Source organism: Muntiacus reevesi, chromosome 3 (genome assembly GCF_963930625.1).
Source record: "Muntiacus reevesi chromosome 3, mMunRee1.1, whole genome shotgun sequence".
In the NCBI taxonomy this organism is placed as follows: Eukaryota; Metazoa; Chordata; class Mammalia; order Artiodactyla; family Cervidae; genus Muntiacus; species Muntiacus reevesi.
The window spans coordinates 74,906,851-74,932,452 of record NC_089251.1 but is presented as its reverse complement, the minus strand read 5'-3'; the positions used below and the strand labels follow the sequence as shown (position 1 = coordinate 74,932,452).

At 36.0% G+C, this 25,602-nt stretch overlaps 1 protein-coding gene across 2 annotated transcripts in view; it reads right to left on the bottom strand.

The window, feature by feature from the left end:
- SRBD1 (S1 RNA binding domain 1) overlaps positions 1–25,602 on the bottom strand; it is a 229,504-nt gene that overhangs the window by 162,078 nt on the left and 41,824 nt on the right. For both annotated transcript variants that reach the window (XM_065927372.1, XM_065927371.1), the window contains exons 10-14: positions 15,008–15,111; positions 11,981–12,088; positions 8,049–8,206; positions 3,773–3,863; positions 1,090–1,197 (exon numbers count right to left, since the gene is read on the bottom strand). In XM_065927372.1, coding sequence (XP_065783444.1) covers positions 1,090–1,197; positions 3,773–3,863; positions 8,049–8,206; positions 11,981–12,088; positions 15,008–15,111 — 569 coding nt within the window. The remainder of the gene's footprint in view (positions 1–1,089; positions 1,198–3,772; positions 3,864–8,048; positions 8,207–11,980; positions 12,089–15,007; positions 15,112–25,602) is intronic.

Here is a 25,602-nt window from a genome sequence, read left to right as displayed (position 1 = left end):
CTAAATAAAATCCCCCCATCTTTTGGCCTATCAGAATGGATCCTAGCACTCTTCTTCCTATACTGGGTTTTGTTTCTGTTTTCTTGATCCTGATCACATACTTATTAGCTGAATTACATTCTTCAAAAAGCAGTGGGAGATGGCTCTCATGTGTTTTCCCCTAGATATCATCCATTGTAACTACCTTTTCTCACAGAATTAAATTAGCATTCTACCGTACTTTGGAAAAGGGAAAGATGGCTATCTGGGGTTTAAAAGGAAAGTGAGGAAACAATGGTGAATGAAAGCAGAATTACTACATATCCAGGAGCAGAACTACTACAGATCTAGGTCCCCTAATCCAAAGCTATTTAGGAGTCAACCGTATGCCTTACAAGATGAAAGCATGTGATGAAGAGACAAACGATAGAGGAACATCAGCAAAGTTCTCAATTTTTAATACTGACCTTGGCTCTCAATTCCGAAGACTAACGACTCACAGACATCAAATTGAAACACAAACATTACCCTATGTAAAATATAATTGCTAGCCAGTGAGAATTTGCTGTATGACACAGGGAGCTTAAATCCGGGGCTCTGTGACAAACTAAAAGCGTGGGGTGGGGTAGGACACAGGAAGGGGGTTCAAGAGGGATGGGGCGTAAGGATCTTGGCTGACCTAGGTTGACATATGGCAGAAGACAATACTGTAAAGCTATTGTCCTTTAATTAAAAATAAATAAATTTAAAAAAAGAAAGACTTTTGGAGAAGAAGGCTAAGCTATCCACAGTCTACAGCAGCTGGGCCTGGACACTATTCTACTTAGTCACTAGTTAGCTACAGCCCTCATACAATGTACAGCCTGGAAAATCCCATTAATCCAAACCCTAAGTTGCTGCATCTGTAGGCAGTTTTAGGATACTGAAACTCAAATTTCTCCAAGAGACAGACACTTTACATTGTCCTGCAAAGCTCTTAAGAATGGGAAGAGTATTGATATATGAGGACAAAGAGATATACATCTTAAGAGAAAGAAGAATTCATCACTGAAGAACTTCAGAAGTTCCCTTGACTCTCAAAAAAAAAAAAAAAATTCCTAATATCTTTACCAGTAAACGACATCCAGTGGTGCAAAGTAGTTTTTCATTATCAGGTCAGCAAAGTAAGCTTCTGTTTCCCGGCAGGCAGTTCCATTTCCAATCACCACTGTGCTGCAGCTTGAAGAAGAAACAGAATGAAAAAAAGGATGAGATCAAGGCATGCTTATAAATCAATCAGGAGAAGATGGACAGAATGCACAAACAGTATTATATGATGCTTGTATTGTCTCACATATCCAAGCAACCTTTCCACTATCTCACAAGGGCAGTGCAGACTTATGTAGAATAAAAGACACTGCCTCAAAAAAAAAAAAAAAAAAGACACTGCCTCTGCACTTGGTATTATAGGAGGTGATTGGAGAAATGTTTTATGGTCACACAGTCTCAAAAACAGTCAGCTTTCTCCCCATCTAGAAGTAACCATATTTAGGCAAGAGTAAGTGAACAGTTCAGTTCAGTTGCTCATTCATGTCTGACTCTTTGCAACCCCATAGGCTTCCCCTTCCATCACCAATTCCCAGAGCTTGCTCAAATTCATGTCCATCGAGTTGGTGATGCCATTCAACCATTTCATCCTCTGTCGTCCCCTTCTCCTCTTGCCTTCAATCTTTCCCAGCATCAGCGTCTTTTCCAATGAGTCAGTTCTTTGCATCAGGTGGCCAAAATATTGGAACTTCAGCATCAGTACTTCCAATGAATATTCAGGACTGATTTCCTTTAGGACTGACTGGTTGGATCTCCTTGCTGTAAAAGAGACTCTCAAGAGTCTTCTCCAACACCACAGTTCAAAAGCATCAATTCTTCAGCTCTCAACTTTATGGTCCAACTCTCACACCCATACATGACTGCTGGAAAAATCACAGCTTTGATTCTACAGACCTTTGTTGGCAAAGTAATGTCTCTGCTTTTTAATATGCTGTCTAGGTTGGTCACAGCTTTTCTTCCAAGGAGCAACTGTCTTTTATTTTCACACCTGCAATCACAATCTGCCGTGATTTTGGAGCCCCCCAAAAATAAAGTCTGACACTGCTTCCACTGTTTCCCCATCTATTTCCCATGAAGTGATGGGACCAGATACCACGATCTTAGTTTTTTGAATGTTGAGCTTTAAGCCAGCATTTTCACTCTCCTCTTTGACTTTCAAGAGGCTCTTTAATTCCTCTTCACTTTCTGCCACAAGGGTGAGGTCCTCTGCATATCTGGGGTTATTGATATTTCTCTCAGAAATCTTGATTCCAGCTTGTGCTTCATCCAGCCTGGCATTTCACATGATGTACTCTACATACAAATTAAATAAGCACGGTGACAACATACAGCTTTGACGTGCTCCTTTCCCAATTTGGAACCAGTCTGTTGTCCACATCTAGTTCTAAACTGTTGCTTCTTGACCTGCATACAGATTTCTCAGGAGGCAGATCAGGTGGTATGGTATTCCCATCTCTTTAAGAATTTTCCACAGTTTGTTATGATCCACACAGTCAAGGTTTTGGCATAGTCAATGAAGCAGATGTATTTCTGGAATTCTCTTGCTTTTTCTATGATCCAACAGATGTTGGCAATTGGATCTCTGGTTCCTGTGCCTTTTCTAAATCCAGCTTAAACATCTGGAAGTTCTCGGTTCACATGCTATTGAAGCCTGGCTTGGAGAATTTGAGCATTACTTGGCTAGCGTGTGAGATGAGTGCAATTTGCAGTACTTTGAACATTCTTTAGCATTGCCTTTCTTTGGGATTGGAATGAAAACTGTCCTTTACCAATGTTGAGTGTGGCCACTGCTGAGTTTTCCAAATTTGCTAGCATATTGAGTGCAGCACTTTCACAGCATCATCTTTTAGGATTTGGAATAGCTCAGTAGGAATTCCATCACCTCCACTAGCTTTGTTCACAGTGATCATTCTTAAGGCCCACTTGACTTCACACTACAGAATATCTGGCTCTAGGTGAGTGATCACACCATCAGGGTTATCTTAGTCATTAAGATTGTTTTTCTAAAGTTATTCTGTGTATTTTTGCCACCTCTTGCTAATATCTTTTGCTTCTGATAGGTCCATAACGTTTCTATCCTTTATTGTGCCCATCTTTGCATAAAATGTAATTGAAATGTAATGTAACTGAATAAGAGAACATTCTAAGGATAATAAAGAACTATGACTGAATTACATCGTATGTTTTCAAGTAATTTCTGAAGCTTCTGCTGCTGCTGCTGCTAAGTCGCTTCAGTCATGTTCGACTCTGTGCGACCCCTTAGACAGCAGCCCACCAGGCTCCGCCATCCCTGGGATTCTCCAGGCAAGAATACTGGAGTGGGCTGCCATTTCCTTCTCCATCTGAAGCTTCTAACTACTGCCAAATCCATTCCTCAGATCTATGAAAAAGAAAGAAAGAGAGGGAGGGAGGGAAGAAGGAAGACAGGGGAGGAGAAAGAAAGAGAAAGCCCAAACTGAAGAATTAAATAGTCACTTTTGCTCATATTATCAACTTTGTTTAGTGAAGGCTGCAGAAGAAGGGGGCAGCATTCTTCCAGTCTCCAAACAGCAGAGTTCTCCAGCAATTTGCCCCAGCATGGTTTTACACAGCTCCTTTTCTCACATCAAGGCACTTCCCTTGATACCCCCTCCAAATTAGGAACTTCAAAGGTTATCTCTGATTGGCTGAGCCACTAAAGTACTCAAAAGGTTACTTATTTTCATACTTGAAATTCAGCAAGAGCCTCTTTATTTTCTCTGCCTCTCGGAAGCCTTGTCCACAATGCAAGTATACCACGTCCGTATGAAGTATCTGACCTTAGGAAAAAATAAAAGGAATAAGCCATTTTGTAAGAAATTACAAAACATAAAACATCACTGATTTGATTAAGCAAGTTGAAACTGAAAAGCAAACTGATTTATCTTTTTTTAAAATGCAGTCTGAATCTTTCTTTATATATATATATGTGTGTGTGTATATATATATATATTTCTTTATTGCTTCACAATATTATGCTGGTTTCTGCCATACATCAGCTTGAATTAGCCACAGGTATACATACGCCCCTCCTCTCCTGAACCCTGGCTTCACCTCCCACCCAACCCCACACTTCTAGGCTGTCCCAGAGCACTGGTCTGAGCTCCCTGTGTCACTCAGCAAACTCCCACTGACTATCTGTTTCACACATGGCATGTATGATTCCATGCTACTGTCTCAATATTCTTTAATCAGATACTGCCATAAGGACTCTGAAATTTTGATACTTTCAGAGTTACTAGGACTCTATTTTGCTACACAAAATCATTACTAACTAGATAATATGCCATGACACCTAAAACAGAAATGATTTTTAAAAACACTTAACATCAAAAATAGTAAAAGCTAACATTTACTGAAAATTTATTATATATCAGAGTGTTATAATACTATTCTATTTCTTCCTGTGGGTTATAGATATGTAAATTTCTTGACCTTGTGTAAGTTTTTTAGCTACGTATTTGTGAACTGTGATCTGTTCTATACTAAACAATATTTCAACCAGAAATACATTGTAAAATATGAGGGTAACTACCTAAAGAATAGATGTTATGAGCTAAATGACCAACTTAGGAAGTTAGGAAAAGGCCAGTAGAATAATCTCAAAGAAAGTGTAAGGAAGAAAATGATAAAAGTTAAAAAAGCAGAAATAAATGAAACAGAAAAAAAGAAAACTCATATAACAGAGAAGATCAATGAAGTTTAAAATTAAAAATCACCTGTTAAGAAAAATACATAAATTTAGCAATACCAATCAAGAAAAAGAAAGATGACATAAATAAATTATATTAGAAATGAATTTAGAAGATGCAGAGATATTACTATAAAAACTTTATGTTAATTTAGATTAGAATAAATTCTGGAAAAGTCTTAAAACAGACTGAAAATATATATGTGTATATGCATGTATATGTGTGCATAAAATTCTAAAAAGAACTATCCTATAAACAATACAAACACAGTAAAGGATAAAAGCCATATGAGAGCTCAACAAATGCAGGAAAAAACACTGACAAAATATACTAGCCATTTATTAATACTATAAAAATACATAACATAAAGAACAACTGGGACAGCAAAATAAAAAAACCCATGAATATATTTATTAAAAAATGTATCCCCACAAAACCCAAAAGATGAGCAGGTGGGAACAATGAACCAACAACTACCAAGGCCAATGTGTATCAGCATTTCTATCAGACGAGGCAGAGAGAAACAATGGAGAATCTCGTGGACCTGAGATCTGAAAAAGCCTGAAAATATCAGAAGGTACTTCCCTAGAAATCAAAACTGGCTCATTTGACACCAGGAAGTAAAACTGGAAGACTTTTGCATACTCTAATTTATGGGTCAGTTATAAACGTTGCACAGTAAGTTCAGAAATAATTGGAAAACTCTGATCTCTGAACTCTTGAAACTAACCTGTAGGATATTCAAGACAAAATGTCACAGTGAGAAAAAAACTGTAGAGAATCGTATCCACACTGGGATTCCCTAGTGGCTCAGATGGTAAAGAATCTGCCTGCAATGCAGGAGACCTGAGTTCGATCCCTGGGTTGGGAAGATCCTCTGGAGGAAAGCATAGCAACCCAGTCCAGTATTTTTGCCTGGAGCATCCCCATGGACAGAGGAGCCAGGTGGGCTACAGTCCTTGGGGTCGCAAAGAGTGGGACACGACTAAGCGACTAAGCACACAGCAAGGACAGTATGGGCAAAGGGGGCAAAAAAAGTCTAGATAAAAGGGAAGAAAACAAATTTCAACAAGTATAAGGCTATCTCTCTTTCCCAATAGATATAAAAGTTTTTCTTCTGAATAATTCGGAAAAAGTAGAAATGACAGTTCTGGAGATATGCAGCTACCCTAACCCAGCCTTCCATCCTAAAAGTTGAGGAAAACTCATTTTACATAAAATTAAGCAACAGAAAAGCATCACAGTCAAATTTCACATAGAATGATTATTTCTCAAATCAGGAAACAAAAAAGATTAGTAGAATATCCTTACAGAAAGATGTGCCCACAAACAGGGGAAAATTGTAACAATATATAAAAAAAGAAACCAAACAAAAAAAGATTATAGAAAATGAGGGAAAAAAAATCAGAACTAGAAAACATCAGAAATAAGATGAAAGAATACAGGAATGAATTAAATGTGAAAGAAAAAGTTATTCCAGAAATGGAAAACTTAAACCAAAAGAAACATAAGAAAAATGTAAATAATAAAAAAAAAAAAGTGAAGAAGTTCACCACAGAACTATAACTCATTTTTATAAGTATCAAATAGAAATTCAAAAACTTAAAAACATAGTACCTTAAATAACTCAATGGGTGGATTTAATAGCACATTAGATATAGCAGAATAAAGGATTAATCATAAAAGACAATCAATGGAAAGTAGGAGAATTGGAAATAGAAGAAATTGAATGATCTAAAATACATGTAATTAGAATTCCAGAAAAAAGATTCAAGAAGTTCTACAAACCTCAAGCACAATTCATGTTCTCCTCCCCTCAAAACAAACAAACAATACACACACACAAAGAACTAAGCATGTAAGAAAACTTTTGAAAACCGAAAAGAAAAAATTTTATCAGTTAAAGGAAAAAATTATTACCTTCAAAGAAACAATAATAAGATTTTTGGCTGACTTCTGAATAGAAACTAGTAGTCAGAAAAGAAAAAAGACATCAAGTACAGAACAGACTTTTGAACTCTGTGGGAGAAGGGGAGGGTGGGATGTTTCGAAAGAACAGCATGTATATTATCTGTGGTGAAACAGACCACCAGCCCAGGTGGGAGGCATGAGTCAAGTGCTCGGGCCTGTTGGGCTGGGAAGATCCAGAGGAATCGGGTAGAGAGGGAGGTGGGATGGGAGACCGGGATGGGGAATTTGTGTAACTCTATGGCTGATTCATATCAATGTATGACAAAACCCACTGAAAAATAAAAATTAAAAAAAAATAAAATAAAAAATATAAAATAAAACACACACAAAAAAATAAATAAATAAAAAAAATAAATGTTGGTAATGATGTGGCATAAGGGGAATGCTTATACCTACCAGTGGGTGTGTAAATTGGTCTGACCATTTTGGTAAACAGTTCCAGATTATTTGATAAAGTTGTGTGCACAGATTCTCTAGAACCCAGCAGTTCCACACCCGATGTACACCCTGTGTTAATACATACAAGCCAAGAACAGATGCCAGGATGTTCATGGCATTATCGCTAGGGTGAACCTTAGACAGGAAACAGCCCTGATATCATTCAGCACCAGACTGGATAAAGAAAGAGTGTGATCAGCAACAAAAAAAAAAAGAAAAAAAAAAAAAGAAAAAAGACATCTTTAAATTACTGAAAATAACTGCCAATCTTGAATTCTATATCCAGCAAAATATTTTTTAAATCTGAAGGCAAATCAGAAACTTTCAGTCAAGAAAAAAAAATTGACACAATTTTTCAATACCTGATCCACATTAAAAAGTAACAGGCTAGAGTTTGGAGAAGAAAGAAAATGATCTCAATTGGACACAGAAATGTAGAAAGAAATGAAGATAATAGAAAGGGCAAATAAATGAGTAAACAGGAAAAAAAAATACTGACTGGACAAAACAATAAAAATGTCTTGTGGTATTTAAAATATATACAGTATTAAAATGTATCATACATAACTGCATCATAACAAATAGAAGTTGATGGGGGATAAATAAAGTTATTAAAGTCTGAACCCAGTTAATCCTCAATATCTCCATTGTGACCCAGGGAAGGGCATAAAAGTAAAAGTTGAGTGTTTAGGTCAACAAATAGGACAAACAGAAAGTATGATTCTGATTCCTATATCCCTTTTTGTGAGTAAACCATCTTCTATTCCTTGAAAATTAAGATTATTTCTACATTCTCAGGAAATACATGAAGTGAAATTTATGACCAACCAACTTCTATACGAAAAAAATGAAAGATATGCTTACTAGTTGGAGAAATTACAGCTAATTTGCAACCGTGTTTATAACCAGGATCCACTCCCATCAAGGTACGCCCTGGAACAGGGCTTGTTAAAAGGAGCTGACGAAGATTCCGTCCAAACATCATTACTGACTCCTTCTCTGCATCTGATGTTAGTTTGGCTCTTTAGAAACAGAAAAGGAGAAGAAAAAAGATAAAGTATTCAGGTTTTCATTCATTCAAATTTTCTTCCAGAAAAAGAACACAATTCATTTTGTCTAATTATTCCTCACTAGTGCATTCATTATAACAAAGTAACTTAAGAGAAAAAAAAAATCGCATACAAAATTGCACTGAGTCTCTTTTTGCTAATTTCAGTAATACATGTACCACAATTTTGTGGCATCAAACCTGCAGAGTTTGTCATACTGCCCTTCTTCTCCATCTGCTCTCCCTTATATAAGAAATCTACATGTACACAGATATTTATCTGTGTATATGATAGAGACAGAGTACATCAAGATTTGGACATTACATAGAATGTCAAATTGAAGTTTATCAGCTGATTTAAAATATAAACATATGATTAGTGATAAATTATTGAATCCAAGTAGCCTCCTCCATCAATACTTAGTTTTACACCCTTCACCTAAGTATCTCTCAATGCCATCTTCTCATTCTATTCCATTCCCTTTGGCCTTCTCACAGTGATGTGACTTGATCACAGATACTAATATCAGTCCAGAACCATACCTCATATAAATAACTCTCCAACTGTATCCAGAGAAGCTTTTACAAATCTAATTTTAAAACTTTTTCTAGGATAAAAAAATATATGTCTGTATTGGACTTAAGGGCTTCCTTGGTGGCTCAGCAGTAAAGAGTTCGCCTGCAATGCAGGAGATCCAGGTTGGATCCCTGGGTTGAGAAGATCCCCTGGAGGAGGGAATGGCAACCCACTCCAGAAGTCTTGCCTGGAGAATCCCATGGACAGAGGAGCCTGGCGGGCTACAGTCAACAGCATCACAGAGAGTCAGACACAACCGAAGCTGAAGGGACTGAGCACAGTGGACTCAAGAAGCATTTGGAAACTAAGTTCTACATCATTCATCTACTTAACAAAATTTCTTAATGTATTATTTCCTGAAATTCAATAAGAATCTATAAAATGTATCTCTTCTCTATTAGACAAGGTTAAAAAAAAAAAAGTGCATGCCAATAGCCACAAAAACAAAAGTAATTCAGAGCACAGGTCAGTGTTGAGGTAGAATTATCTACATATCTAAAGGCATACATAGCTAACTAAAGCTTACAAACATTTGTTTTTTGGGCTTAATTCAGTTTCTTAAGAGTTTTCCCTCATTTTGTCTAATATTTCAACATCATTCTCCCCATTTTCAGCCAAGCAACATGCAAATATCATTACAAGTACTTCTAAATCTTCACTTTTTATTTATTGAGTGAGCATTTGTATTCAGTCTTACATAAGGTACTGTGATCAGTGTGAAAGATACAAAACTGAAAAAAAAAAACAAAAAACCCTGCCCTGGAGATCACTGTCAAGTGAAAGAAACAGAAAAATTAAACAGATGAATATAATATACATGACAGGGATGGCTAAATTAGGAGAACTTTCTTAAAAAATGTCTTCTCAGGTGAATCAAGAAGGATAAGTAATAGTTAAGCAAACAAAGGTAGGGAGAGCGGCTAAAGAGCATAGAGAAAATATTACAGGCAACAGAAGCAGCATATATAAAAAGTTCATGGTTCATTTATAGAAAAAGCAAGTAATATCACACAAAAAAGTAAAAAGAAATATCAAGACAAAGGGCTGCAGAAGAAAGGTTCTTATAAAGAGCTTGGATTTCAGTCTGGAGACAAAGAAGATCCACTGAAGGATTTTAAGTTATAAGAGTGTGAAATAATCAGATGGGAATTTTAGGACAGCAATGTGGAATATGTATTAGGAAATTCAAGACAGAGATCATCTATGACCCTAGTACAGTTATTCAGATAAGAAACAATGATATCCTGAACTAACCATGGATATATTTTCTCCTAGTAAAGATGGAGATAAAGAGGAGGCAAAATCAAGATAAAATAAAAGACAGTATAGAAGACAACACTTGATAATACTGATAATGTAGTCTTGATGAAAGAGGTATGTGTAAAAAAAGGAAACATGGATAAATGATCATGAAGTCAAGGAGACAAAAATGTAGAAATAGACTATGAATTTTAGTCAACTGAGTAAAGTAGCTGCAAAATAATATAGTCTATATGACCTCTTTTAATATGCACACATGAATGGAGAAAAAGCCTGGCAAAGTAAGTAGTGGAACTATGTGCTTTTTTTTTCCTTTGTGTTTTACTGATTCTTTCGATTTTTCTACATTTGGACAAACTTCCTTTTAATTAGAGAATTAAAGCAATTTTCTCTAAGAAATAAATCTTAAGGGGCTTTCCCTCTCAACTGCTGTTAAGGTAATTACAAGTATTTGTACCAAGTGACACATCTGTAGACAATGTCTGCAAACCAACTTATGGACTGGGATAAGATATATTTTTTTAACAACAGGCATTTTATAAAAAGAGAAGGGAAATGCTCTTGCTTGCCACTGCTAATGAAAGTCAGAGAAGAATTATACATTAAATATCCCACACCAAACTGAATATACTAAATCTCAATGAGATTATTCCACAGGCAATAAAGATACTCACATCAAATATATACAAAAATGTCAAAAGCACCACTGGATGTTATATGCAAATAAGAAAATGATAAACACATAGCAAAAAGGGAATTAAAATTTTAGTAAGATAATTTTCTTTTTTTTTCCCTTCATTAAGAACAAAAGCCCTTTTTAAAAACATCATATCCCAGCACTCAAATGCAATTTATGTTACTTCACAGACTTGAAATGAGATAGGGTTCCAAAAGAAACAATATTTTTAAGGGATGTCTGGGCTAAAAAAGATGAATCAAGACAATGAACAACCTTGATAAAAAGAAGCTGGACAGAAAGGAGCTATATATCCTTTCCAAAAGTATCTGCTCACTCCCTACTCTAATGCCTCCGAAGTCAACGGTCAAGTCCAGGAAAGGGAAAAGAGACAAACACAAAGGCTGCTATAAATTCTAGTGAGGCTGAGGAGATGGCTACAAATGTATGATTTCTGGTGACTCTTGCTAAAACCTTTAAATAAGTCAGAATAAAGAAAATCTATAGCACAAAGGAAAGAATATATGAAGGCATGGCTGGTGTCTAAAGGCTAACTACCAAGATAAAGGTTAGAGAGAGGCAGAAGAGAGGGTTTTCACCTCCCAACATTTCTTTCCATCTCCTCCCCTACAAATAATTCAGTACCTCACCTCTTTTGCAGTTCTTTGTAAACCTTAGTTCTTCTGCTAGTCCATTTAGATGGTCACTTTAAGTCTCGTAATATTTGCTCATCACTGCTGCTAATCATTCCTCCAAACAACTCCCATTTGGAGTTTAAAACACATATATTAGCTTTCTCTCGTAGTAACACATTCATCATGCACTCTACTGATTTCCTTATGCCTTTCTTGGCTCTCTTACCTCTGAAACTGCTGCCAACTAACTTCTCTATTAACTGCTTAGTTTGTTTCTCCCAAGTCAAACCTCTCATCAATAAAACCATTTGTTTGGCTTGGTTGTCAAACTGAAAGACTGGTACTGCAGAACTGGAAGGGGTACACATTAAGTGGTCAAGATTTGAAAAGTATACTGTAATTAAGAGCTATGTTTTGTGATCTATGCATGTGAATGCCTCTACAGATTGAAATCTAGGCTTAAATTTAAGCCTCTGTGATTCTGACTCAGTTCTCTGGCTTGGTAAATGGATCGACAAATATTTACTGCATGCTTTAATGGGCTTATTACCATACATAAAAATAAACAGTACACAAAGTTAAATAACATGAGATGCATACCTGAACTCTCTACAAAGGAGAGGATAAATAAGGCGTTTAAAGGAGTCATCCAGTGAGTTGTATAAGATCTTCATTAACTCTGGCCTTGCAAAGCCACGTGGTCTCCACCTGCAAAAAAGAAAAGCCTATACTGACACTGATGTAACAAGAATGAGACCATAAAAGGGCTCCTGGAAGAGGAGAGGGGAAGTGGAAAAGAAAAGGGGGGAAGAAACTTTACTGAAGCCAAAGTAACATAATCTGTGAGGAGAGGCTGTGATGTCTGAAAATTATTACTATGACATCTGGAGTTCTTATTTTTAAAAACCTGGTAACCATGGCCAAATATAAAACTTAAGGGAGGAAAAACCTATTCTGGGGAGAGTCCCCAAGGCATTATTAATAATAGCCAAAATTTTTTAGCTATAAGAAAGTCACAAAAATTGCTGAAGCACTGTTACAGACTGAATTATGCCCCTAAAATTAGTATATTGAAGCCCTAACCCCTAAGTTGGATGGAGATGGGGCTGTTGGGAGATAATTAGGTTTAGATGAGCTCATGAAGGTAGGGTCTCCATGATGGGATTAGTGCCCACGTAAGAAGAAACATCAGATACCTGCCTCTCCACAATGTCAGGTGAGGACATAATGAGAAGGCAACTGTGTGCAAGCCACAAAGAGGGTTCCCATCAAAATCCAAGTCAGCCTGACCTTGATCTTTGACTTCCAGCTTCCAGAACTGGGAGAAAATTTCTGCTGTTTAAGCCACCCAGTCTATGGTATTTTGCTATGGCAGCTGATGCTAAGACAAGCACTGTATCCTTCTTTTACTATTTCTTAATCTCTTCCTGAGAGTTAAAATAGATTGAGTAAAGGAGAAACTTTGTTTTATTCATCGCCTTTTGTCATTCTTGAGTAGAACTCACTCTATTCATGAGATTGTACTGCTCTACTAGGCAGCATATCTGCATACATACTGATAAATATAAATACCAGAGAACTCATCATTAGTAGAAATTTGAGAAAGAATAGTAAGAGAAAAACACAACCTAAAAAGGACAAACAAACTCAGCCCTCCTGTGTACTCTACCTACAACCACAGCATTTCTGCCTGCGTCCTTCAACAGCTCTTTAATAGAAAAATACTAATATTTTATCAATCGTTCTTAATAAACCATTAATATACTTCAGGGACACTGTCATCTCCCTTACTTATCTCAGTTAGAAAATTAACTAAATTTCAGTGAACAAATAAACATTTATAACATGATACAAGAGCTTCCCTGGTGGCTCTGCGGTAAAGAATCCTCCTGCAATGCAGGAGACCTGGGTTTGATCCCTGGGTTGGGAAGATCCCCTAGAGAAAGGAATGGCTACCCACCCCAGTATTCTTGCCTGGAAAATTCCATGGACAAAGGAGCCTGGCGGGCTACAGTCCAGGGGGTCACAAACAGACACAACTGAGTGCGCACGCGCGCGCACACACACACACACACACACACACACATACACACACACACGAAAGGCTACATAACAACTAACTGAATCCCTTCCATAAAAGGGTATTACTTGAGTAGAATACAGTTTTGCTTTTTAATTTGAATGAATGTGATTTTACGTAGAACATATATCCTTCCCTCCATCCAAACCCTGTTTCTTCCTGCTGTCACCTATTCCGGATGGCATGAGAGGTAGGGAGAACTAAGGTGTGAATTAAGACAGCTATTATTTTTATATTCTGTTGCTGTCATAGGCATACCTCAGAGATATTGTCAGGTAGGTAGGTTCCAGACCACCACAATAAAGTATTGCAGTTAAGTGAGACACATGAGGTTTTTGATTTCCTAGAGCATATGTGAGAGTAATGTTTATACTATACTGCAGTCTTTAAAGTGCGCAATACTGTTATGATGATGATGCTTTCTCTAACTCAACAGTTAAACATCTCTGAATAAACACCAAGAAGGGCAGCACTTTAATTAAATCCCACAATACAAAACACATGCTATATAAGATATGTACAATGAAGCACGCAGATTAAGACAGAGGTCACAAACCTCAAATACCTACATGGGTCAAGAAAGTACTGTAAAACTGGGGCTCTGTAACAACCTAGAGGGGTAGGCAGGGGTGGGAGGTGGGAGAGAGGTTCAAGAAGGAAGGGACATATGTACACCCTATAGCTAATTCATGCTGCTGTATGGCAGAAATCAAACCAATATTGTAAAGCAATCATCCTTCAATTAAAAATAAAGAAATTAAAATTTAAAAAAAAAAATTTTTTAAAGAAAGTACTACAAACAAATGAAAAAGACCCAGGGCTTACATGTGTGTTTTTGACAGAGACGTGCTTTGCTAACCCTTTTAGACAAAGAAATATACTCCACTTTGGCAAAGAAATACACTCCCCCTGATTTTGCATCTATAGATAAAGGTAGACTCTCTCCATCTAGCTTTCACTTTCCCATATTTAAAAGAGAAATGGATATAGGGTATAGTTCCCTTTAAATCTACTACATGACAATCTACTACAGAACCACTTTAGTGTAGCATTTTCTCAAAGTGATATGACAAACATTTGGGGACAGAATGATTTACTTTATAAGACTATCCCATGCACTGACACTAAAAGCTAATTTTAAAAAATAAAAAAGGCTAGTGGCTGGTTATTCACTCATTATTCATATGATATCTGATAAAATTTTGTCTCAATTATCCTTAATGAACAAAAGACTTCAGATATACTATACACAGTATGTTTCTGTTAATTCATCTTTTTAAAAAAGAAAAAAGCTCTTTATAAAAGATTTATATGATACAGATTAAACTGAAAGTCCTTCTTCCCAGAAATAGTCATTATTAATAATTCTTACATACTTCCCAGATAGTTCCTATTTCAACTAACACATGTTTTATAAAAATGTAAAAAAGATACTCTATCTACCCATTGTTTATTTTTTTAACACAATGGACATCTTTCCATATAGATCTCGATAAAGCATTTTAAAAATGAAAGAAAGAAAATTCTGTAAAAACTTATAAACAGACCTGTTTTGTATGCACCACCTGCAGAACTCTTTCTTTACTCCATCAGGAATGTTAACCTTGACAGTCAGTATCTTCAAATTTTCTCCACGGTTAATTGCCAGAATCTGAGTGCAAACATATAGAGCAAAGAATGATAATCCACAAAATATATAAATGATCAATTTAACCAGTCCACACTTGTGAAACAAACTGGGTGGTTACCCAGGTTAGAGTTCTATCAATTATGCATTCATTTATTTACCAAGAATGTATTCAAAAATACTCAATTTTTTAATACTTTTTTCCAAAATAAAATAGAGATACAAAGCCTATGATAGTCACAAGAAGAGACTTCAGTGATCTAAAATCTCATTTCAGATTCTACTAACTGAAAGTTTTTGATCACCTAGAGCTCCAAAATTACTGTAGACGGTGACTGCAGCCATGAAATTAAAAAGACACTTGCTCCTTGGAAGAAAACCTATGACCAACCTAGACAGCATATTAAAAAGCAGAGACATTACTTTGCCAACAAAGGTCTGTCTAGTCAAAGTTATGGTTTTTTAAGTAGTCATGGATGGATGTGAGAGTTGGACTATAAAGAAAGCTGAGTGCCAAAGAATTGATGCTTTTGAACTGTGGTGTTGGAGAAGACTCTTGAGAGTCCCTTGGACTGCAAGGAGATCAAACCAGTCCATCCTAAAGGAAATCAGTTCTGAATATTCATTGGAAGGACTGATGCTGAAGCCGAAACTCCAATACTTTGGCCACCTGATGCAAAGAACTGACTCACTGGAAGAGATCCTGCTGCTGGGAAAGATTCAAAGCAGGAGGAGAAGGGGATGACAGAGGATGAGATAGTTGTATGGCATCACCAACCCAATGGACATGAGTTTGAGTAAGCTGTGGGAGTTGGTGAAGGACAGGGAAACCTGGTGTGCTGCAGTCCATGGGGTCACCAAGAGTCGGACATAACTGAGAGACTTGAACTGAACTGAACTGAGAGCAGAGGCTCCCAGCCTCTGGGATCTACTGTCTGATAATCTGCGGTAGAGCTGATGTAATAACAATAGAAATAAAGTACACAATAAATAGAAATAATAGAAACAAAGCACACAGTAAATGTAAAGGGCTTAAATCACCCTGAAACCATCCACCCCACATGCTACCCCACCCCCACACCCTAAGCCTGTGGAAAAATTATCTTCCACAAAACTGGTCCCTGGTGCCAGAAAGGTTGCAGACTGTTAACTAGGCTTAGAAGGATATACTTCCTTTATTTGTTAAAAGACATCACTAAGATAAATACAAATATGCAAAACTCTAAGTGGAATATTTAACAAATGCTAATTATTACCATTTACTGAGCACTTACTAATTGTCAGGTCTATCTAAGCACTATCTTCAAAGCCACCAGTAATGCATGTGCTATCATTTTACTTTTATATGATAATAATTCTAAGACTAACTTATCCCAAATCAAAGAGCTAGCAAGTAGCTAAAGAGGAATTTAAATTCAGATCAAGCTGTCTCTGATCTTAATTAGTATATTAAAAGAATAATTATTTTAAAACACATTAAAAACGCTCCTCAAAAAAGAGCAAACAAAGCAAACCTAAAGCAAGCAGAAGGAAGAAAATAATAAACAATGGAAGAGAACTAAATAAAATACAGAATAGAAAACAACAAAAAATATCAACAAAACCAGAAGCTAGGTCTTGGAAAATATCACCAAAATCAACAAGCCTTTCACTAGATGACCGAAAAGAAGTAGACATTCCAATTATCAAAACCAGGAATGAAAGGAGCCATTAATATGAATATTATAGAAATAAAAATGAAAGGGATCATAAGAGAATACTATGAACAAACTATGCCAAATTAGGTCACTCAAAAGAACAAATTCCTAAATAGACACCAACTTCCAAAACAGAAGAAAAAAGAAACAGAAAATTCAAAATGATCCCTAACAAGCAGAGATAGAATTAATAATTTTAAATTTTCCCACAAAGAAAAACTCAGGCTCATATGGCTACACTGCTGAATTCCACTAAACATTTAAAGAAGAATCAATACCAATTCATCACAAACTCCTCGAAAAATACTATAGGAACAAAAAAACTTCCTGATTCTGTTTACCCTAATACCAAAACCAGACAAGAATACTACAAGAAAAATGTAAAGACTGCTACTTCTTATGAATATAGATGCAAACATTCTCAATAAAATACTAGTAAACCAAACTCATAAACATATTTAAAAGATTATACATGAGGCTCAAAAGGAATTAATTCCAGGAATGCAAGGTTGGTTTAACATCCAAAAAGCAGCTAACATAATATATCATTAACAATAGAATAAAAAACAAAAATTACATGGTCATGTCAATAAATGCAGAAATAATATTTGAAAAAATTCCAGCAGTTGTTCATGATAAAAAATACTCAATAAACTAGGAACAGAAAGTAAACTCTTCAGCATGATAAAAGGTGCATACAAAAACTCCACAGATAACATAATATTTAACAGTAAAAGACTGGATGTTTTCTCTCTATGATTACAAGGGTGTCTCCTCTAGCACTTCTAGTCAACACTGTATTAAAGGTTCTATCCTGGAAAATTATGCAAGAAATAAAAGGCCTCTAGATTGAAAAGAAAGAAGTAAAACTATCTCTATTTGCAGATAGTATGATCTTGCTTACACTAAATCCTAAGAAATTCACTATAAAACTATTTGAACTAATACAGTTCAGCATGGTTGCAGGATAATCAATTTCTACACACTAGCAACAAACATTATGAAAATAATTCTTTAAAATTCTATTTACCATACCACCAGCAAGAATAAAATACTTAGGAATAAATTTAACAAAATAAGTTTAAAACCTATACTCTTGAAAACTATAAACATTATTTTTTTTAATTGAACCTAAATAAATGGAAAGACATCCCAAGTCCATGGATCAAAAGGCTTAATATTGTTAAATGGCAATAATCCCCAAATTAATTCATAAATTCAATATAACCCCTACCAAATCCCAGTCGGTTTTGTTGCAGAAATTGAACAACTAATTCCAAGATTCAAACAGAAATTAAAGGGACCCAGCATAACCAAGTCAATCTTGTTTAAAAAAGAGCAAACCTGGAGGACTGTCACTTCTCAATTACAAACTCCAGTAAACAACAGTGTGGCATTAAAGATAAACATACAGATCAAGAGAACAGAACTGACAGTCCAGAAATAAACTTATACATCTACCATCAACTGAATGTCAACAAGGGTGCGAAGGCAATTTAATGGGGAAAATAGCCTTTTCAATAAGTGACACTGGGGCATAAGTATGAAGTTGGATTGTTTCCACATAACATACACAAAAATTAGCTCAAAATTGATCACACCACTTGACATAAAACACTTAGAAGAAAATACATGAGAAAATACATAGTCTTAAGTTACATAAAGCCTTAGGTGAAACACCACAAGCATAATCAACACAAGAAAAAAATACACAGAATCAACAACAAGATTATACTCTTTATACCTCAAAGAATATCATCAAGAAAGTAAAAAGAAAGCCCTTAGCAAAAAACTTTTTTAGAGTTTTGCAAATCATACATCATACAAAGAACTTATACCTAGAACATACAATTCATAACTCAACAGTAAAAAGACACAACCTAACTAAAAATATTCAAAAGGGCCACATACATATTTTTTCAAAGATAATATAGATATGTTCAATGAGTACATAGAAAGATGCTCTACATCAGTTTTTACTAGAGAAACGCAAATCAAAACCATAATGAGATATGACTTCATAATAAGATGGCCACAATAAAAAAGAGAGTGAATACAGATTAGGATATAAAGAAACAGAATCCTCATAAAGCGTTGGTGGAAAGGTAAAATAAGGTAGCCACTTTGGACAACAGTATGGCAGTTTTTCAAAAGGTTAAAGAGAATTGCTATATAATTCAGCAATTTCACTGCTACATAAAAAAGGAAAAGTATATATCTTTTTGAAACTTTTATAAATTTTAAAACTATTTTCAAGTAAAATGTTAAATACAGAACAAATTGTCAAAGTTTAAAAAACTATAGATACTTTAAAAACACTTTAAATATATTTGAGATATTTCTAAGGTAAACATTGGCAGAAATAATCACTTAAAAATAAGTTTTTAATTCAAAATAAACTTTATTCGGGGCTGGACAAAACCTTCAATGTCTGCCAGCTCTCTAAAATACTGAAAGGAACACTCAACAGTAAATAAAAGTTCTTCATCCAAGGATTTATAGACAATAAATTTATTCATGCAGAATACAATAATAGAGTAGAAGAATCTTTATTTATAAAAATATATGACAAGGCCATTCTCACCTTCTGAGATGGCCCACACTCTGTCTGGGGGGTGTGTTTCTCTCTAAATAAATCCACTTTTTATCTTAAAGAAAAAAAATAAACCATTATATCAAAATATATTATTGTGGGTGCTTTCTTATTTAACAATTCCTGTAAAGCATCACTACAAACAAAGCTAGCAGAGGTGATCGAATTCCAGTTGAGCTATTTCAAATCCTAAAAGATGATGCTGCGAAGGTGCTGCACTCAATATGTCAGCAAATCCAGAAAATTCAGCAGTAGCCACAGAACTGGAAAAGGTTGGTTTTCATTTGAATCCCAAAGAAAGTAAATGCCAAGAAATGTTCTAACTACTGTACAAGCGTACTCATCTCACATGCTAGCAAAGTAATGCTCAATATTCTCCAAGCCAGGCTTCAACAGTATGTGAACTGTGAACTTTCAGATTTTCAAGTTGGATTTAGAAAATGCAGAGGAACCAGAGATCAAATTGCCAATATCCGATGGATCATAGAAAAAACAAGAAGCTTCAGAAAAACATCTAATTCTGCTTTATTAACTATGCCAAAGCATTTGACTGTGTGGATCACAAAAAAACTGTGGAAAATTCTTAAGGAGATGGCAATACCAGACCACCTGACCTGCCTCTTGAGAAATCTGTATGCAGGTCAAAAACCAAAAGTTAGAACTGAACATGGAACAGACTGGTTCCAAATAGGGAAAGGAGTACATCAAAGCTGTATATTGTCACCCTGCTTATTTAACTTATATGCAGAGTACTTCATGAGAAATGCCAGGCTGGATGAAGCACAAGTTGGAATCAAGACTGCCGGGAGAAATATCAATAACCTCAGATACACAGATGACCCTACCCTTATGACAGAAAGTGAAGAAGAACTAAACAACCTCTTGATGAAAGTAAAAGAGGAGAGTGAAAAAGTTGCCTTAAAACTCAACATTCAGAAAACTAAGATCATGGCATCTGGTCCCATCACTTCATGGCAAATAGATGGAGAAACAATGGAAACAGTGACAGACTTTATTTTTGGGGCTCCAAAATCACTGCAGATGGTGACTGCAGCCATGAAATTAAAAGACGCTTGCTCCTTGGAAGAAAAGCTATGACCATCCTAGACAGCATATTAAAAAGCAGAACTCAAAGTGGATTAAAGACATAAATGTAAGACCAGAAACTATTAAACTCTTAGAAGAGAACATAGGCAGAACACTCAATGACATAAATTAAAGCAAGATCTTCTATGACTCACCTCCTAGAGTAATGGAAATAAAAACAAAAATAAACAAGTGGGACCTAATTAAATTTGAAAGCTTTTGCACAACAAAGTAAAGTACAAACAAGGTGAAGACAGCCCTCAGAATGGAGAAAATAATACCAAGGGAAACAACTGATAAAGAATTAATTTCCAAAACATACAAGCAGCTTATACAATTCAATACCAAAAAAACAAACCACCCAATCAAAAACAGTGGGAAATGGACCTGAAGAGACATTCCTCCAAAGACATACAGATGGCTAACAAGCACATGAAAAGATGCTCAACATCACTCACTATCAGATAAATGCAGATCAAAACTACAATGAGATACCACCTCACACCAGTCAGAAAGGCCATCATCAAAAACTCTACAAACAATAAATGCTGAAGAGGGTGTGGAGAAAAGGGAACACTCTTGCACTGCTGGTATGAATGTAAACTGATGCAGCCACTATGGAAGATGGTGTGGAGACTCCTTAAAAAGCTGGAAATAAAACCACCATATAAGCCAGCAATCCCACTTCTAGGCATATACCCTGAGGAAATAGAAACTGAAAAAGATACACATGCCCCAATGTTCATTGCAGCTCTATTTACAATAGCTAGAACATGGAAGCAACCTAGATGTCCATCGACAGAAAATGAATAAAGAAGCTGTGATACATATATATACAATGGAATACTACTCAGCCATAAAAAGGAACACATCTGAATCTGTTCTAATGAGGTAGACCAAACTAGAGCCCATTATACAGAGTGAAGTAAGTCAGAAAGAGAAGTATAACTGTCATATACTGACACATATATATGGAACCTGAAGAGATGGCACTGATGAATTTATTTTCAGGGTGGCAATGCAAAGGAGAAACAGACATAGAGAACAGACCTACGGACAAGGTGGGAGGAGGGGAGGGAGAAGGGGAGATGGATGGAGAGAGTAACACAGAAATTTACAATACCATGTATAAAACAGATAGTCGATGGGAATTTTCTGTAAGACACAGGGAACTAACAGGGGCTCTGTGACAGGCGGAAGGGTGGGGCGGGAAGGGAGTTGGGAGGGAGGTTTGCAACAACAACTAAATCAGAATGTCACATGTGCTACGCATACTAGTTAAAATGCAGAAACCAAAATGTTTTCAATCATTGAAAACAGAGGTATTACTCATATTTATTCTTAATAGAATAAAACTATTTATTTTTTCCAAAGTTGCAATCAAATCAAATCAAATAAAAGGAGACAACGTCTAATAGCACAATCATTTCTGCAAAGGAATTTTAGTAGTTTAGTAACTGGTTTTGCTAAAAATTCTTTTTCATTAGGCTCTATCAGTAGACAGTAAGTAGGTAAGTAAAATTTAACTCTAACAACTTTTCCAATTATCAGAAGTATGCACTTTACCCCATACAATACAGTGTACACAAAAGTAAAACAGACAACTTAGATGTAACAGTGAAACACTTCAAAAGCTCAACAGCAGGGACCATGTCACCTACATACCCTAAGAAGGAACCAATGCACAATAAGTGTTCAAGAATATTTGTAGCATAACTGAAGATTCTTTGTTGTTACATACACACAAAATAAAAATAAACATTTTCACATATATACCACCGTTAAGTTTTCAAAAATTTTAGTGATGATAATTAAACATCATTATGAAAAGTAACACATTCTAGTCTTTTTCATTATCTTGTTCTTATAACAGTAAAATTCAGAAAGGAGGACAAAATAAATTTTTTAAATGATTTCTTGAGGAATTCCAGGTTTAAAGAACATTGGCAGTGTCCTGATTCCAAACCTCCCTCATCCTTCTATAAACCAATAAAGTAAAGGAATGAACAACACAGGACCCACATCTTTAGCACTTCTAAAAAAGAGAAAGTTAGACTGACATCTGATTTCCAAAAACAAGCAAATAAAAACATGCAAAGCAAGACAACAGAGCAACATATTTGACAAACATAAGGAAAGGAAATGCAAGCAAAAAACATTATACTGAACCAAGCTGTCCTTCAAGTATCAAGGACAAAGGAAACAATTGTGACTATGTCATAAAGTCAGAGAATACAGGTGAATCTCAGAGATACTGCGGATTCAGTTTCAGACTACTACAATAAAGCAACTATCACAATAAAGCAAGTCATATTTTTTGGTTACCCTGTGCATATAAAAGTTATATTATACTATATTAGTTATATATTAGTCCAGGTATACAATAACAATATGTCTTAAAAAAAAAAACAATGTACATACCTTAATTTAAAAGTGGCTATCATCAAAAAGAACACAAATAACAAATGTTGGCGAGGATATGGAAAAGGGAACCATTTTCCCAGTTGCTGGGAATGTAAATTGGTGCAGCCACTGGGGAAAACAGTATGGAAGTTCCTCAAAAACTAAAAGTAGAACTGTCATATGACCCAGCAATTCCACTCCTGAGTGTATATCCAAAACAAAAACACTTACTGAGAAAGATACATGCACCGCAATGTTCAAAGCTGTATTATTTACAATTGCCAAGATATGGAAGCAATTTAAGTGTCCTTCAACAGAAGAACAGATAAAGAAGATGTGGTATATATCAATACACACAGGCACACACACAGTCATAAGAACAAAATTTTTGTCATATGCAACAACATGGATGAACAGGGAGGGTATTATGCTAAGTGAAATAAGCCAGATAGAGAAGAAAAGTATTACATGATATCACTTATATGTGGAATATAAAAATACAACAAATTATAGCCAAAAAAAAAGATTCGCAGATACAGAGAACAAACTAGTGTACCAGTGGGGTGAGGGAATGGAGGAGAGAAAAAGATAGGGGAAGGGGATTAAGAGGTACAAACTAGGGACTTCCCTGGTGGTCTAGTAGTTAAGAATTCACCTGCCAGAGCAGGGGACATGGGTTCAACTCCTGGTCCAGGAGGATCCCACACTCCATAGAGCAACTAAGTCTGTGTGCCCAACTACTGAGCTAGGGCTCCAGAGCCCATCCTCCACAACAAGAGAAGTCACCACAGTGAGAAGTCCTCACGCCGCAACAAAGAGCAGCCCCTGCTCTATACAACTAGAGAAAGCCTACATGCCACAACAGAGACCCAGGGCAGTCAAAAAATGAAATAAAAATAAATAGACAAAATTTTTTTTAAAAAAGGGTTACAAGCTACTATGTATAAAATAAGCTACAAGGATATACTGTACAACACAGGGAATATAGCCAATATTTTATAAAAACTATAAATGGAGCATAAACATTTAAAATTTGTGAATTAATCTATGTAACCTGCAATTAATATAAAATTGTACAACTATACTTCAATAAATATTAAAAATTTTTTTAAATACTTCATTGCTAAATAATACTAATTACCATCTGAACCTTCAGCAAGTCATAATCTTTTTGTTAGTGGAGGGTCTGGCCTCGGTGTTGATGGCTGCTAAATGATCTGGGTGGTGGCTGCAGAAGATTGGGGTGGCTATGACAATTTCTTAAAATAAGACAATGATGAAGTTTGGCACATCAATTGACCTTTCAGGAGCAATTTCTCTGTAACAGGCAAATGCTGACAGCATTTTACCCACAGGAGAACCTGGAATCAATCCCCTCAAAACCTGACACTGCTTTATCAACAAAGCTGATGTAACATTCTATTAATAAATCATTTGTTGCCATCTGAACAATCTTTCCAACATCTGCACTACGAGCAAATTCCATCTCACAGAAGCATCTTTCTTTGCTCATCCATAAAAAGTAACTCCTCGTCCATTAGTTAAGTCACAAGATGATGACAATTCTTTCACATCTTTAGGCTCTACTTCTAATTCTAGTTTTCTTGCTATTTCTATCACAGCTGCAGTTATTTCCGTCACTGAAGTCTTGAACCCTTAAAAGTCGCCCATAAAGACTGAAATCAACTTCTTCCAAATTCCTATTAATATTGATACCATATCTCTTCCCATGAATCACAAATGGTCTTGATGGCCTCTAGAATGGTGAATCCTTTCTTCTTGTTCAGTCACTCAGTTGTGTCCAACTCTTTGAGACCCCATGGACTGCAGCACTCCAGGTTTCCCTGTCCTTCACGACCTCCTGGAGCTTGCTCAAACTCATGTCCATCGAGTCGGTGATGCCATCCAACCATCTCATCCTCTGGTGCCTCCTTCTCCTCCTGCCTTCTATCTTTCCCAGCCTCAGGGTCTTTCCCAGCTCTTCACAAAAAGTGGCCAAAGTATTATTGGAGCTTCAGCTTCAGCATCAGTCCTTGCAATAAATATTCAGGGTTGATTTCCTTAGGATTGACTGGTCTGATCTCCTTGCAGTCCAAGGGGCTCTCAAGAGTCTTCTCTGACATCACAATACGAAAGTATCAATTCTTCAGTGCTCAGCCTTCGTTATGGTCCAACTCTCACATCCATACATGACTACTGGAAAAACCATAGCTTTGATTAGATGAACCTTTGTCTGCAAAGTGATGTCTCTGCTTTTTAATATGCTATCTAGGTTTGTCATAGCTTTTCTTCCAAGGACCAAGCGTCTTCTAATTTCATGGCTACAGTCACTGTCTGCAGTGATTTTGGAGTCCCCAAAAATAAAGTCTGTCACTGTTTCCATTGTTTTCCCACCTATTTGCCATGAAGTGATGAGACCAGATGCCATCATCATCATTTTTTTAAATCTTTTCTAGAGGCTTTCAATTTACTTTGCCCAAATCCAGAGGAGTCATTTTCTATAGCACCTATAGTCTTATGAAATGCATTTCATAAATAACAAGACTAGATAGTCAAAATTACTCCTTACAGAGTGGAAGCTGCTTTAGCAGGCATAAAAACAACATTAATCTCATTGAACATCTCCATCAGAGCTCTTGGGTGACCAGGTGCACTGTAAATGAGCAATAATATTTTGAAAGGCATCTTTATTCCTGAGCAGTAGATCTCAACTGTAGCTTAAAGTATTCAGCAAAC